This window comes from Anomalospiza imberbis, chromosome 1 (assembly GCF_031753505.1).
Source record: "Anomalospiza imberbis isolate Cuckoo-Finch-1a 21T00152 chromosome 1, ASM3175350v1, whole genome shotgun sequence".
In the NCBI taxonomy this organism is placed as follows: domain Eukaryota; kingdom Metazoa; phylum Chordata; class Aves; order Passeriformes; family Viduidae; genus Anomalospiza; species Anomalospiza imberbis.
This window is the reverse complement of record NC_089681.1, coordinates 135925130-135940021: the sequence shown is the minus strand read 5'-3', so window position 1 is coordinate 135940021 and position 14892 is coordinate 135925130. Positions and strand designations below refer to the sequence as shown.

General features: G+C 40.2%; 1 protein-coding gene across 3 annotated transcripts in view; it reads right to left on the bottom strand.

The window, feature by feature from the left end:
• The window catches only part of ACBD5 (acyl-CoA binding domain containing 5), a 30350-nt gene extending 17596 nt beyond the window's left edge, over nucleotides 1–12754 (bottom strand). Inside the window, exons 1-5 of one of the 3 annotated variants that reach the window (XM_068172197.1) lie at nucleotides 12466–12754; nucleotides 11148–11268; nucleotides 9632–9704; nucleotides 5887–5998; nucleotides 5727–5759 (exon numbers count right to left, since the gene is read on the bottom strand). In XM_068172197.1, coding sequence (XP_068028298.1) covers nucleotides 5727–5759; nucleotides 5887–5998; nucleotides 9632–9704; nucleotides 11148–11268; nucleotides 12466–12541 — 415 coding nt within the window. In that variant the 5' untranslated portion in view covers nucleotides 12542–12754. The remainder of the gene's footprint in view (nucleotides 1–5726; nucleotides 5760–5886; nucleotides 5999–9631; nucleotides 9705–11147; nucleotides 11269–12465) is intronic. The other 2 variants (XM_068172202.1, XM_068172211.1) reach the window with 2 other exon arrangements.
• Nucleotides 12755–14892: the final 2138 nt, after the last annotated feature.

Here is a 14892-nt window from a genome sequence, read left to right as displayed (position 1 = left end):
TCTAAAGAGTTTCTCATCTCCATCCATATTTAGCCAGTACCTTTTCCCAAGGATTTTCAGAGCATGTGCCATATAAACAAGGATACCAAGTTTTGGGGTTGACTTGGATACATTTCCCTCCTCCCTGATGCTCCTCAGCCTTCTGCAGTAGAGACAACGTGCCTGGGATTTCCTGGCAGAGAGAAGCCCAGGCAGAACAGCAGCTGCTCCCCAGGCATTCCCAGCACTGGCAGGTAGCTCCACAAAGGCCCCTAGGTGTCCAGGGCCACCAAGCACACAGAGCTCGGTTACACGGCGCGTGTGCAGCAAGACCAACGGATGCAGGCTTTGCCAGCTTGCTGTCAGCACCTCAGCCAACGTGTGAGAATGAACATGAAGAACAGCGGCTTCTTAGACGTAACTTGAAAGCACAGTAACATCATTCCAGGATCTAGGATGTCCCCAAGCCTGGTACTACTTCCCTCTGGGTGGAGCAAAACTTGCTAAGCTCCTTTCTGTGCAGAAGAGATAAAGTCATCATTTGGAACTTTCACTTTGCGTGACAACTAGGAAGGAACATTATTACACTCTTGAGTTTTGTCCTAGAAAATATAAAATGTGAGCACAGTGAACTCAGAACCCTATAAAGAAAACTGATTTATGCTTGAAAACAACACAAGGCCACATAACTGAGTTGCACATTGTAGCCTTGAATTGTAGCAATCAAAAACTGTTTTGCCCTGTACCAGAAAAAAACAAAAATGAAATAACATTAAAGTCATATTCTCCTGCTGTCTGCTCCAAGCCTACCATCTGAACTGCCTTTTACAAAGCCCGTATCAAACACAGCCTCAGAGCTAAAATAAATGACTTTTCTATGCATCTTAAAGGCTACAATTAATTATTTTTGCTACACAAAGTTAAACATGAAACACCAGTCTGTGTCCACTGGGTACTTTTCTGTCAGCAATCAAGATATGACTACTTGTATCTGTCCTTCCCCAGCCTCCCACACCTCCATCCACTGCTTCTTTGTAGCTTGTCTTTGTAGAACAGAACTCTGAGAAATACAGATTCCAGTTCTTTCATCACAAGATCTTAACTACAATAAGACAGCTAAAATATAAGACAGCAGAATTATCTAGCAAGTAGGTACATCTCCTAAATTATGAAACCTGAAGAGCTTTTGCAATTATTTTCCCTTTTGTAGGGAAATCTTGTCTGGCTGGAAGGAAAAAATCCAAGTTCAACAACCAGTTATGCACCAAAACTGTAACTGTTGACTCAACCCGGCATGAATCACAATACAGACAGGCTTTTCTTTCCATGGAAGAAAACGTCTCATAGCTCCCTCCTCTTACAAAGAAATAATTTTTAATCTTACATTTTCCCATTTGGATACTTTGCTGCTCACCCTGTGGCAATATATTTTCTGATCACTCTGTATGAGAGGGGAGCTGTTGGAATACTCAGGCTTAGAGCTACACTGATGCTCTGCCCTGTTTCCAGCACTGTTAGACAGCACTGACATAAAGCCATCAGCTTGAAGTGAGTTCACAAAGGAGGCTGAGATTTGGTGTGTAAAGTGTGAAGCAGGTATAGATTGCAATAGGACAAGCCATGGCTTGTTGAGTCACTGATTCCACATCGCACTTGCTGGCCCAGCCCTTAATCTTCTATAATAATCCCATCCTGCAGCAAATGTTGGAGAGAATGTTCTAGACACTTCTGAGAGCTGAACTACTGAGATTTTTAACAAAAAATGTTTGTATAGTAAGTTTCATGCTAGCCTTTCTGAACGTGATTTGTAACCTTGATTATACGTGTTAATTTATAACTGGAAAATAGAAGGGGACAAAAGTTTGAAGGATGGGATTTTAAAAACCTCACTCGTCCACACACCCAGCAGCTCCTCCTGCCTCAATGCAACTCCTCTTTGTGGTGCAGCCACTAGCAGAACCTAAGAAAGCACTGCAGTTCAGAGCAACACGGATTTTAGCTCTTTCCCCCCTTCTTATAAATGACTAAGAAGATTCACCAACATTGAGTTCTGTAAAAATCCTAGTGAAGAAAGGTGGAAGGAAAGGGAAGGAAATCTGTTAAGCAAGTATCTTTGAAGTCGAAGAGCCATGAAAAAGTGAGCTTATGAAACAGAGGGTTTTTCAGATCAAAGGCTCACACATGAGCAGAAAAGAGCCACCAAATGCCCCACTAGAAAGCAAAGATACTGAATACAACCTGAGAAGGTCTTTGAGAAAACAAAACTATTTGAACAGATAAACTACTCATACTCCATCTAAAGAAACTCAGTTGGAAAAGATATTGTATTTTAAGAGTTGGAAAAGTATTTCTACCTGAAAAATAGTAATTAGGAACAGGCTCACTTTTTTCCAAGTTGCCCCTGTACTAACTACTGCCTTTGAAATACAAATGTTTACATGTATTTGCTTGTTCTAAAAGCACACAGACCTCAGTGAGTATTGTCTTCTAAACCTAGCTCCCATATCGAATGCAAGAAGACACCAAGCAAATTGTTAAACAGCTGTGTCTGCCTGTGAGCTGGGCCAGTTCTGCCATTCACACAAGCAATGCCCTGCACGGGTTCCTCCTTCACAGCCTGTGCTGCCATCAGCACTGCCCCAAACCAGCATATGCAGCACTACACAGCACCTTGCTTCAGCAGACCTCCATCTGGTGCAACTGCAACACAGCTGGGAGAAAAGCTTTTGGGAGAGAAACAGTCCTTAGGAAGTCAAGGCGTAAGAGTATAATGCTGAAACTACCTCTGCAGTCCCTAACTTCTTGTTACTGGAGGCAACATTTGGTTTTCACAAAGGTTACTAACACCACTACTACTCAGCATGCAGGCAAAGGGTCATCTTTATTTGGTAAGATTTTAGAACAGATTAAATGCCATTTCACAAAGCAGAAAGATTATACAGAAAAATTCTACTGAACAACCTGTAAACAATTTCCAGATACTTTGCTTAGTTGTTCAGATTCGTTAACTTAATGTGGGAGTCTGTCAGATAGGGTTTCCTTGCCCCCCTTTTAGATTTACTCTCATTCCGAAAAAAGAAAATCCACAAACATTGTCAGGGAAACATTCTGAAGAATTAACTGGTTCTGAAACTCTCAGTATTTTCCACCCTATATCAGATCACTAGGTGCCGATGCTAGCCCACCTTTGGCTTCTTCAGCTATTATAAAACAAGAAAGCTTGAATGCTCATTCTAAAAAAATTCACATTTACTGAGCAATGGTGTTTTGAAGCTTCTTTGCCTATTTAACACCGACTTAGACATCAGATTTCTTGTGCATTTACTAACAAGTTCAAAAAAGTTAAAATGCTACTCTTCTAAAGCACCTATCCATCTGATGTGTCCCTCTAGTCTTCCAGCAGCTACAAACAAGAGTCTTTCTATAATGCTGCTTCCCTTCTGCAGTGCTATGTCAGCTAAGAGCCCACTTTCTTTTTTGATGTCCGGTATATCACATACGCAAAAATAATTTGTCAATGACTTTGTCTGTAAAGAAGCACTTCCTACCTGTCAGACACTACTGACACAGCTTTCCAGAGAAGTCAAGCTTCTCACACAGCTGCAGGGTGACCTTTCCAAACGCTACCCAGTTTATATGCTTTCAAAATAACTCTTAGATTTGCTCAGCCTATTGGAGTGAATGCTCTATTTTTCTTTCTTCACCATCACATTCAAGTCTGGGTATTCTGGGTAACCCATGGATCCAGTAAGTTTGTCCTTGTTTTCTAGTAGATCTTACAAGTCATTTATTTCAATGCTGGCATGTCAGACTTTTGTGTTCTTTATTAAGGACCCACAGGCTTTATTGATTCAGAAAGGCAGCATTTCAATGGTTTGTATTTAACATTTTCAAAGAAACCACAAAGACCAGAAATGCAATTATACTTTTTTTGTTGGGGCCAATCTGCTAGAGACAATACACAAGCCATAACTGATGTACACTGAGTTTACAGACAGTTCTCTTCCACTAATTCAAGAAACTGTTGATTTTGGGGCAGTGGCATACAATTCCTAAACAATTAGATAATGATCTCCATACAGATTAAAGTTTGATGGAAGAATGGAAGGCAAACTCAAAACAGAATGGACCAGAAGATGGAAGTACAGTATGAAACAAGGTAGTCAAGAGAAGCATCCTGGTTTTCAGAACATACCAATTGCCTGCCCCTGAAAAACATACCCTCCACAACAGAATTTACAGACTGTAGGGGTCTGGGGGTGAGGAAAGAAACAAGACTGGATAAACTCACACAATCAAAACATAACCATGTGTCAATTTTGAACAGTATTGTCACCAGTGTCTACATCATCTCAGACAGACTTTGGTTCTATTCTTTAGTGTGCATCTGAAAGACTGAAGGTAATCATGCTTCTGTACTTCTGCAGAATGTTTTGATATCTGTACTGTAAACAACAATAATTATTTCCAACTTCACTTTTAATCATGGAAGTGGTAAGAGAACCAAAGAAAGGGCTTCAAAACCTTAAATGCAATGGTAAAGTTGTAACATACAAGGGGCTTTGTGAAAATCTGTCCTAATTTATTGTGGCATAATCAGATCTTGCACCTGTAAGCGGTATGAATGATGACATATCACCAGAATTATTGCAACCATGACAGAACAAGGTAAAGCTGAAATCTGCTGTTAACTTACACTGCCTTATACTTAAACTGCCTCTTCAAAAATAAGTATGCTAGATTTGTTATGGAAACACGTACAGTTTAACTTCCACGATTCTCTGTGTATCTATGAAGTAATTTTTTAAAGAAGTGACTTCTGGCACTGTGCCACAGACACCAAGTCCAAGTAAATCCTTATTACACAGATCACTGACCTGAATCTACTGATACTCTTACCCACCCATCAATCCAGCTGTCAGGCAAACCTATTGCATCCCACACATGAAATATACACAACTTCAGTTGAGAAAAAAGTCACACCCACTTTCAAATGGCCATGTAAAAACTTCTACCACTACTTTTCCCCAAAACAATAGAAAATCATTTCTGTTTCTCTGAGGCTTGATAATAGAACCACATTCCTTTAAGGTAGGGGGAAAAAAGGCACAAAAAAAGGCAACTTAACCAGTTGACTCATGCTTCTTAAAGACATTAACCAATTTATTTGTGCAATGGATTTAGTTTTTAAAAACAGTTTCAAGTTTTGCTCTGCTGCATTTCGGTTTTAAAATGTCATTTTAAGCCAGATTTAAACAACCGTAAGACTTATACAACAGTCTTATGAACACATTACCCGTAACATAATAACTGGTATGATCAAAACATTCTCACAATGGTATTGCTAAATAAAAATCAACACACTGATTTTTATGCAGCTGTGATACCACCAGGTTTGCCACCTGTCATCAATTTAAAATGTTTAAATATTCCCTTCATGAACTTGAGCCTCAGAAAATTTTAGAAGCCATGATTTAAAAAGCTAGATTTGGTTGGGAAAGTAGTTTTGTAGTAGTTTTGTTTTGTTTTAAATATTCTCCTTTCTTCACGCTTCCTTCAGCTGCTCAAAAAGCCCATCAACAAGGACTAAACATGCAGCTTCCTGGACCTAATCACCTCAAAAGTAAAATAAATAAAAACCCAGCCTAATGAGGTGGCAAGCCCAGAAGTCACAAGTGTTAGCAGGAAGTTCCTACAGCACCAAAACAATGGAAATGATGGATTTATACATAATTTATTATTCCTACCTTCCAAATACTTAGAGACTTTCTCCATTCGAACTGCTATATAGTAAAGAGAATGAACAAAGAGATGCAACATTTAGCTTTTAAATCATTTACAGAAAACAAGCCCCAAAACCATTGAGTAATGATTATTAGTAGTACAAAGAAAGTTATTTGTCCGAACCTGATGTTAGGTCAGATCCTCTGTTCTTTTTATCTTCTACTATTTCATAGAATGGGCCTATTACTTGTAGTAACTCTTCAACTTTGTCCGTCATTGGCATACTCTCAAGAATCTGCACAAGTTCAAGACATGAAGCATTTTATGAAACAGCATTTCAATAATTCATTCATTTCAACTGATTTTAGAAACTGCTGGTTATTACAAAACTCAGTAACATTTCACTAAGTCACTAAACTTGTTATTCTGATGTTTTTAAATTTTTTTTAATTACAGGGAAACAACATAAAACTATGTTATTGAATAAGAATCTTATATAATTATATTAATTTTTTTCAGGTGAAGACAAGATGAGACAGCTAATGCAGTTGCCAACACTAAAACAAAGCCTTGATACAGTATTTATTAGCAGACCTTGGAATCCATTATTTCTGCAGTTTTGAACTAAACCATCTCAAAGTTCAACAGGCTGCTGTTAGTCAATATCATTATTTCCAGAGAAAATAAAACGGAAATACTTTTTTCATCTTAGAGGACTCCTTGTACTGTCAAACCCTGCCACCTTCAATAGAATGTAAGGAGCAGATCAGAAGTGCTCTACTAGGTCCTTCTAAGCCCAAACAAAAAATATAGCAAAACAGAGACAGCACAAAGACACACTTAGAAGAAGAACAAACTAGAACCAAGTCTTGAAGTCATTTGGAGCATTTGTTAATTTTAAGTTACAAATACAATATGTTTGATCATATGACAGGAATGCAAAATCTTAAGTCTAAAATAAATTAAACAGAAAAGATTCAATAGTTGGATGCTATTTTTAAAGCACATGATATTATTGAACCATTCCAGTTTATGTCCTTTCAAACAAGCTTTGTGCCAATAGCTTTGTTCCTCTTTCATCCTCTACTGTTTTAGTTACCATACTTTGAATGTGGCAATAGCTATAGGTAAAAACACAGGCTGAAGCAAACCAACAGCTTCAGTGCACCTCCTCCTCCTCAAGGGCACCAAGAAAGCAACAGATGAAGTTACACACTGCCACAGAACATGCTGCTCAAAGGCACCAAGCATGCCAGCATGCAGCAGGAGCATGCAGCGTTATTGCACAGAGCAGGAGCTCCAGGCTGGCTAACACCTAGCGAGTCAGCACTTGCAAACCAGTCAAGGATACCAAGAGATAACAATTCTATCAACCTGCATTTTCACTGCCACTTCTCTGATCTGTTCAGTGTACGTAATTCATTCTGTCTTTGTTAGGAGAAATACTCAGATACAAAGAGCTGGATATGAAACAGAGATTGAACAGCTTTGTGATTGCCGATTTTTTCACTTCAATAACGTTGAGAGAAACAATAAGCCTTTTCTAGAATAAGACTTGTATTTGTTATGTATTTATTACTATAATCAGCTTTGTAAACTGTTTCATACATGAATTTCTGTGATGTCTGCACATTACTGTTCTTCATGTATTCTAAATAGACCTCAATACAGTCTGTGCTACTTATAGCAATTCTTAGACATTTTTCTAACTGTCAGCTTTTAGGTGAGCACAAAAAGAGAAAATACTTTCACCAGCAAAAGTAACTGCTTGCTTATTATAGCCACTAGGCTTAATAAGCTATCTCAAAATTTCAAAATGAAAAATAAGTTATGTATCCCGATTTACTATTTTCCTTGGATGTCACACAATTCGTATATAGTCATGTTTTAAATTAGAAACACCACATAGCGTTAACACTTCATGCTATCACTTATTAGTAATACATAACAAAACAATATATCTGAAATGTAAACAAATTAGTTTAATCAACATTGCAAAATAAATTTCAGAAACACTACCTGAAACAAACTAACCTTGAATCTGAGCTCAGGTGCATTCTGTTTCTTTTAACTAAAAATAATACATTTGGTCATCTCTCACCAGCATATCAAAACCTCACCCAGACACATTCCTCAACTGTGATTTTCAAGGTTGCCACACTAAGGAGTGAAAAAAAACCTAAAACAAATTTGGAATTTTGTGACAGGGTCATCTGATGCATGTGTAGGCCAAAGACAATGTGCAAATGCCAGGGAATGCCCCAGGGCTGGGGGAATATGGCAGTCTTACAGACCCTTAAACACAGTCTTGGGATATCAGCATACAAGTGGGTTTTTGCCCCCTCAGACATGGATACCCACACAGCAACAGCAGCCTGCCCACAGCAAGTCCATGAGGATTAGTGCAGCATGTGCTGATAGAACAACCCAGCGGATCCATTTGAAATGCACTTCCATTGACATTGCAAGTAGAATCAACTGGGATGGAAAAGCTGGAATTAGTATTCCAAATGTGAGAGCTGAAACAGCACCAAAGCAGGGTAAACGGATTCCCCAGTTTCAAAGCTGAGCAAGGCAGGAAGTCATCTGCTCTCCAATCCTTACACATAATCTACACAGAAGCAGAATATTTGTGGTTCATTAGGGTCAAGGAAGCAGACTTCCTCACAGGAGGCTTACTAGAGTTTTTTTAGAACAACCATTGCAGTTTCACTTGGTTTTAGTGTCCTGACCAAACCAGTTACTGCACTGAAAAAACCCATAAGGTAATCTACTGAAATATCAACACATATTCAATTCAAGATTTGAAATGAAGCACTAAAACCTTGTAGCACACATTCAAAGGAATTGTTAAAATTTAGTGGGATTTTTAATCAAACAAACAGTATTTGGCCTTCTGTGTTTTCTGGAGCTGCTTATTTTCCAATTTAGAGCAGATACAATAATAGCAACAGGAACTAAATTACCAGAACTCCAGATAGGAAAAAGAACAGTAAAACACACTCCAGCTCCTTGCCTAGTAAAAATTTTTGTTGTATCACCCATTAAACAAATTCAGAGATTGATGTCAATATAGTGGTCTCAGAAAAAAGCAAGTTTATTTGGAGTAGAACTTTTTCCCTTTAACTCAAACCTCATTACAGTAATAGATTACAATTATACTTTTATTCAGATTGACAGCAAATAATATTTAAACTGGAGAAGTAATCTCTAAAAGTTTCAGTGAAAAGGCTGCAGTGAAAAGGGTTAGTTAAGAAATGACATGAAATTTTAAACTCTGTTTACTTTAGTTAATGCTACAATTCCCACTTAATATGGTAACTGTGACTGCTTACAAGTTACACATCTGTTTGAAAACAGAGCACATTACTCAATGCTAATAGTTTCACTGCAACTATAATATTCATGGAATATTTTCGTAACAAGTACAGAAAATTTAGGTTGCTGAGTTCTTCCTGAAAAACAGAAAATTATTAAGTTTACTTATTGGATTATATTAATGTCTCCAGTCATGAGAGTAAGACCTTTTCTCCTAAAGTCCTTCTGGAAAGTTGTTTAAGTCTCTTTTCCAGAAAAGGATCACTTACCTCTCTCAGCTCTAAGAACTGAGGCAGTGTGTTGTACAGGTTTTTTCCTTAATGCCCTCTTTACCATTACTTCAGTATTTAATTTTCTTTAGCTCTGTCATTTAAGCTTCATATCAGCTAGAGCTCTCAAGTTTCTCTGAAAACAATACAAAATCTGTGTTTTGAAGGAACTTTGTAATTTTCTTCTGCCTACAGGCCAAACAGCATAGTACTGAAATGTAACAGTTCAAATAGGGGATAACTCATTTGGGGCTTTGGCAGGAGTAGTGAGCAAGACCCCCATCACATTCCTCTATTTCTAGAACATTTTTTCTAGAGAATCCCTTCATTACTAAACATACCTTTTTCATTTCATCAACATAGGCTATCATGGCTTCTTCTTTGGACATGTTTCCCAAGGCACTCCAAGCATCCCTAGGAAAGAAAGTTGCATACACCTTCAGTATCTTCTTCAGATTTTTTTCAGCTTGGCCTTAAGTAGGTCAGTTATGTAATATCCAAAGTTTCTCTGATACAAGTAAAATGCAAGAATGATTCACATTATTTTTTATGTACAAATATATAATTTGCTAGGATAATCACACAGTGGAAGAAGAAGCAAAAAACTAAACAGACAGGGGACTGAAGAGTTCCTCACTGACTACCTAGGATTATGTACCCAGTAAGTTGTAAATAAGCCCAGATAAAAGACAAACACATTACCCTTTTGACCAAGTTGAGTTTAAGATCCTCTGCTGTATAAAACAAACAGACCATACTCTTCAGCCAGCACTTACAAACAGCTGTCACTGAGGTAGAATAAGCTACAAGAAAAATCTGTCCTTTTTGAGTTTAGCATCTGGGGAAAAACACATCAGTCTAGCAGGCAAATAGTTACCACAGCAGCTACTTATGACCTAAATAAAGTCTTCCCCTCTCCAACTCTGCAAGACAGAAAACTCTAACCAAATTTATCAGTATTGCACAAGGTATCTGTCAGAACACTGACTGCAATAAAACAGTTCCTCAGTCTTGCACATTATTTGACATTCCAGAGTATTTGTCCCACTCATAGAAAACCACCAAGGTTGGTGGCTCACATACCAGCTACAACCAACCAGGTGGATGAAAGCTCCCAGCCCTAGTCTATCCCCTGCCCTCTGGCTTGGAGAGGCCGAGGAGGAAGGAAGGAAGAAAAAAATAAGTCCTAGGAATCATTTCACAGATTCCCAAGAGCACCATGACCACAAAGACAGCAATAATATTTGTTCTTCAGGACAAATCATCATTAAAATATTATAATCAAGATATTCACATTGGCTTTTCAAAGACAGCTTAGGAATTTGGTGAATCAGAAGTCTTCCCAGGCCAAGGCAAACATAGATAGTAGGAAGACCTGCCACTGAGCAGACAAACCAGAAAGACATAAACCCAACCTGCCCACCAAGAGCTCAAAGCTGTATTAGTGGTTGCCAGTGACCACTTATTTACTTCAGGCTCACATCACACACGAAAACTCAAGGAAGAGCTCCACACACTCCTCCACATCACTCATTCTTCAGAGCACCTAAGAATTCATTTTACAGCATGGGATAAACACAGCAGAGGTACCATGATGGTGGCTGCCCAAGAAAAACCTGCCCACCTGCATAATCCAAGGGAACATTTCCACCTGCAACTCTGAGAAGTGATCAATTACGAGTTAGAAAGTCAGAATATAACAGAAAACTAATTCAAGCATCAAAGGTCATAAATGTTCATTTTATTAAAAAAAAAAAAAGATTTTAGAGAGTTTCTTTCTCCAAGTGCTACTCTTCTAAACATTTCCACTCCAAACATAAAAAAACATCCCCAAAACAACAACTCATGAAAAGTTACCATTTGTATCTACCAATTGGATCCCAAAATCCAGGTCGAGGAATGTTACAGGGTCCTTGGGTTGCTTGCTTATAAAAGCTATAGAACTTGAGCATCATTTCATTCGTTGGCTGGAATGAACCTAGTGAAAACATTTTAAAATACAATTAAATTGTCATCAAGAATATTACTGAGTATTTTACAAGCCTAATGGTTCTGTGAGAAAACAGCCTGCAGCCTGTTACAGCAGTACAATAGAAGCCAACAGAGAATATCTTCACCTCATCTACTGAGAACCAGCACCAATGAAAATATTTACTGTACTAACAGCAAGTTTCAGATGGAGTTTAAAGGACTATAACCTTTCCTACTGCTAAGGTCAAACTCCACAATTAGAATTAAAAAAGGTAATAAGTAACATCAAGCCAATGTCCTGTCACTCATTTTAAAGGGACAGGTTTAGCTCTCATTAAATGAAGTATCTTGCAAGTCACTTTACTGTTAACAAACAGTAACCTACTGCGAGTCTCCAGAACTCAAAAAAAAAAAAACCAAAACCCAAAACAAAACAAAAAACCACAAAACAAACAAACAAAACAAAAAACCCAAAAAACCCCAAAAAACCTAAATAAACACAACTAACCCAAAACACGTCCTTCTGCAATGTTTTTGTTAACCTTAGGTATTTGACAACACTTTTAGTAACAGTTTCACAGTACCTCCCGATTTGGTTTTCTCTTCTTCCTTTGTGGAACACACTTTTGTAGAGGTAAAAAATGTAAACATGAAACTCTAACAGCTAGCAGGGAAGATTCATAACCAATCCATTAAATCACGTAGCTTGAGGCTGGATTCTAATCATTAGAAGTTTACAGTGACGTTTACCTCAGAACCTCAAAACCATCCGATTTTACCAGACTTGATGATGTATGTAATAAACAAATGTTTTAAAAATTATCATAACTCTTATCTAAAAGGTAAGTTCTGGGGTTTCTTTTCCATTTTCTTAACTCTTTCAGCCGAGGGGAAGTCACGGTAACAGCTTTGTTAAAGCAACTTCAGGATTTCAGGGAGGCTGAAATCGCGGGGAGCTGACAGATCCCCTGGTCCAGGCGCTCGACTGAGGAGCTCCTGGCAGGGCTCAGAAGGCCCCCGAGAGGCGGGGAGCAGCACTAAAGCCGAGCTTTCCAGCGGTTCTCCAGCCGCTGCCGGGGCGGCCCCGCTGCCCTGACCCCCCCGCGGCCGCGGCCGCGGCCTCGCCCCGCCGGGCCCTGCCCGCTCCCGGTGCCCGCCCGGCACGGACGGCGCCGCTGCCGCCGGAGCCCCCCGCCGCACTCACCATTTTTGGGCAGGCTCTGGATCACCTTCACGGCCGCCTCGAACCTGGTGGCGTGCAGAGAGCCGGTCTCGGCCATGGCCCCGGCCCTCACCGCCTCCTGCTCGGCTGCCGGGCCGCGTCCGGCGGGGCAGGTTCGGCTCAGCTCAGCGCCCCCGCCGCAGCCACCTGCACGGGAGCGGTGCCGGGAGGAGCCGGGCCGTACCCAGCCCCAGCCCCGTTCCCGGCCTCGGCCCCGTCCCCGCGCCCTCCCCTCCTCCGGCGGGGCCGGGACAGCCCGCCCAGCACCTCGGACCGGCCTCGCCTGCAACCCCGCCCGGCCCCGCGCTCAGCCCAGCCCGACCTCCGCCCCGGCCTCAGGCGCCCATGTTACGTCTCCCACAGCGGCTCCCTGCCCTTCCCTCCTCCCGCACCGCCCCGAGGCCGCGGGGGCACGCCGGGAAACGTAGTTTCTTTGTCTCTCCTGCCTCTTCCTCCCCTCTCTCCCCTCTGCTTGTATTGCTGCAATACAGGAAAATGAAAATTTCAAAACGTGCCATATTCCACCCGTTTTACGGACCTCAGCTATCTTCAGGACATCTACCACCTGGCAGCCTGCTGTGCTGCTGCCTCCCCTCCTCACACCCGCACCTAGTCACACACAATGCACCTAAATTACCACCGTAGACACATTTTTTGAAATAGTTTTACTGACTCCTATTTACATTAAAATTTTAGGCATGCCTAGAACCCAGGGAGCAGCTATTTCCATGGTATCCAGAGATGTGGGTGAATACCAGCACAGTACTACCAGTTAGCTTGGTAGCTAAATAAATGAATGGCCTTATTCAAAAGCGCTGCGCATCCAGCACTCTGCAAAGTCAAACAAAAGTGTGCTAAACCAACTGCTTTTGTAGCAAATGGAATAATTTACCCAATGAGCAACAGGATGAATTAACAGCCCCATTGAATGGAATTGAGTAAAAAAACTTGGCATTCAAGTCAGTTCATTTATCTAGTACACAATATATATTTTAAATTCCTCTGAAGGGAGTTGTGTGCACACAGTGTATGCCCTCTGGTGGGAAAGAAAAGCTCCAGAGAGAGGGAATTAGAGCAGATCAGCTCCAGCTCTGCTGAGCTGGTACATTCTACAAGGTCAGCAACCAGCTGGTCTGGGGAGAGCTTTGCTGGAGAGAAGCTGACACTTCCAGAGGAGTTCAGATAGGATTCCCCACACTGGGCAAATTATGAACCCGTGTTATGGGCACTGCTCCACTCCTGAATGTTACAGAAAGATTTCTCTGGATTGTTCATTCTGAGTGCTAGATTTCTAAAGCACTTGTGAGCTTCATACTAAGATCTACCATCTTTTTTATCCATGAAGGTAGGAATGACAGCTCAGATCAAAGAGGAGTGCTTTTTGAAGATAAATGTGTCTCTGTATTATTTGAGCACGCAAGGAGTTAATTTCAAAAGTAATACAAAAATTAGGAGCCTTTTGTGAAGCCAGCTGATGTGTAAATTTTGTTTATCCGAGACAATCTATAATGATGTTTGCCTTTTAATTGATTTAAGAGAAATGCAGTCTGCATTTTTATAATGAATGTTCCCAGACTTTCACTGAAAGTCGGCTTTAGAAGAGATGCAAATGACAACCTAATTAATGGCTGTGTGAAGAAACAGAAGCTGCCCTCTTTGAACTGAAGATGTGTGAGGGTGTAAGATCTGCAGATCCAGAATGAGGTAATTGAAGTAATCCAAAATAATCAGTATCATCATCCTCTGACACAAGCATGAAATAGTAAATGAGAGGCAAATTTTGAGCACTGACAAACATTTTGTGAGAACATATCACAAATAACTAGTTAATTTTAATGATCATATTTAATACTAATTAGCATTGTTAATAGATGTCTTTATGTATATTTTGCATCCTCAGTGCTGTGACTTCCATGAAGAATTAACAATTAAATGTGGAGTACAGGTAATAAAGGAGACCCTCTCATCTCTCACAGACAGCCAGGAATGGATCTGCAGCTTTATCTCAAGGAGGACCTAGGCTCCATTCTTTAGGGAAGAGAAATTATATTACATGCTTGCAAAATCTAATTTTGATCTTTGTGTTAAACTGGGCTGTTTCTATTGCTCCACAACAGCAGTTTCCAAAGTAATCGTAAGTATGACTTGCTCTTATTTTTTTTATCATCCAGTGTATGAGAAGCCAAACTTTGGGACCTGTGACAGAAAGAGTGACCAATGACGCCCATCAGTTGAGATGCCAGAGAGGACAGGCCATGGCTGGCTCTGCTACCAGCATGATTTGGCAGCGAGTGCAATGTGTGACACTTGACATGTCTGAGTGATTTGCAGTCCTCAAGCTCCTCTTCACTTGGTCTTTCACAAACTACTTATGGAGAGCTTGTGAATCACTAATATGAGGCATTCCTG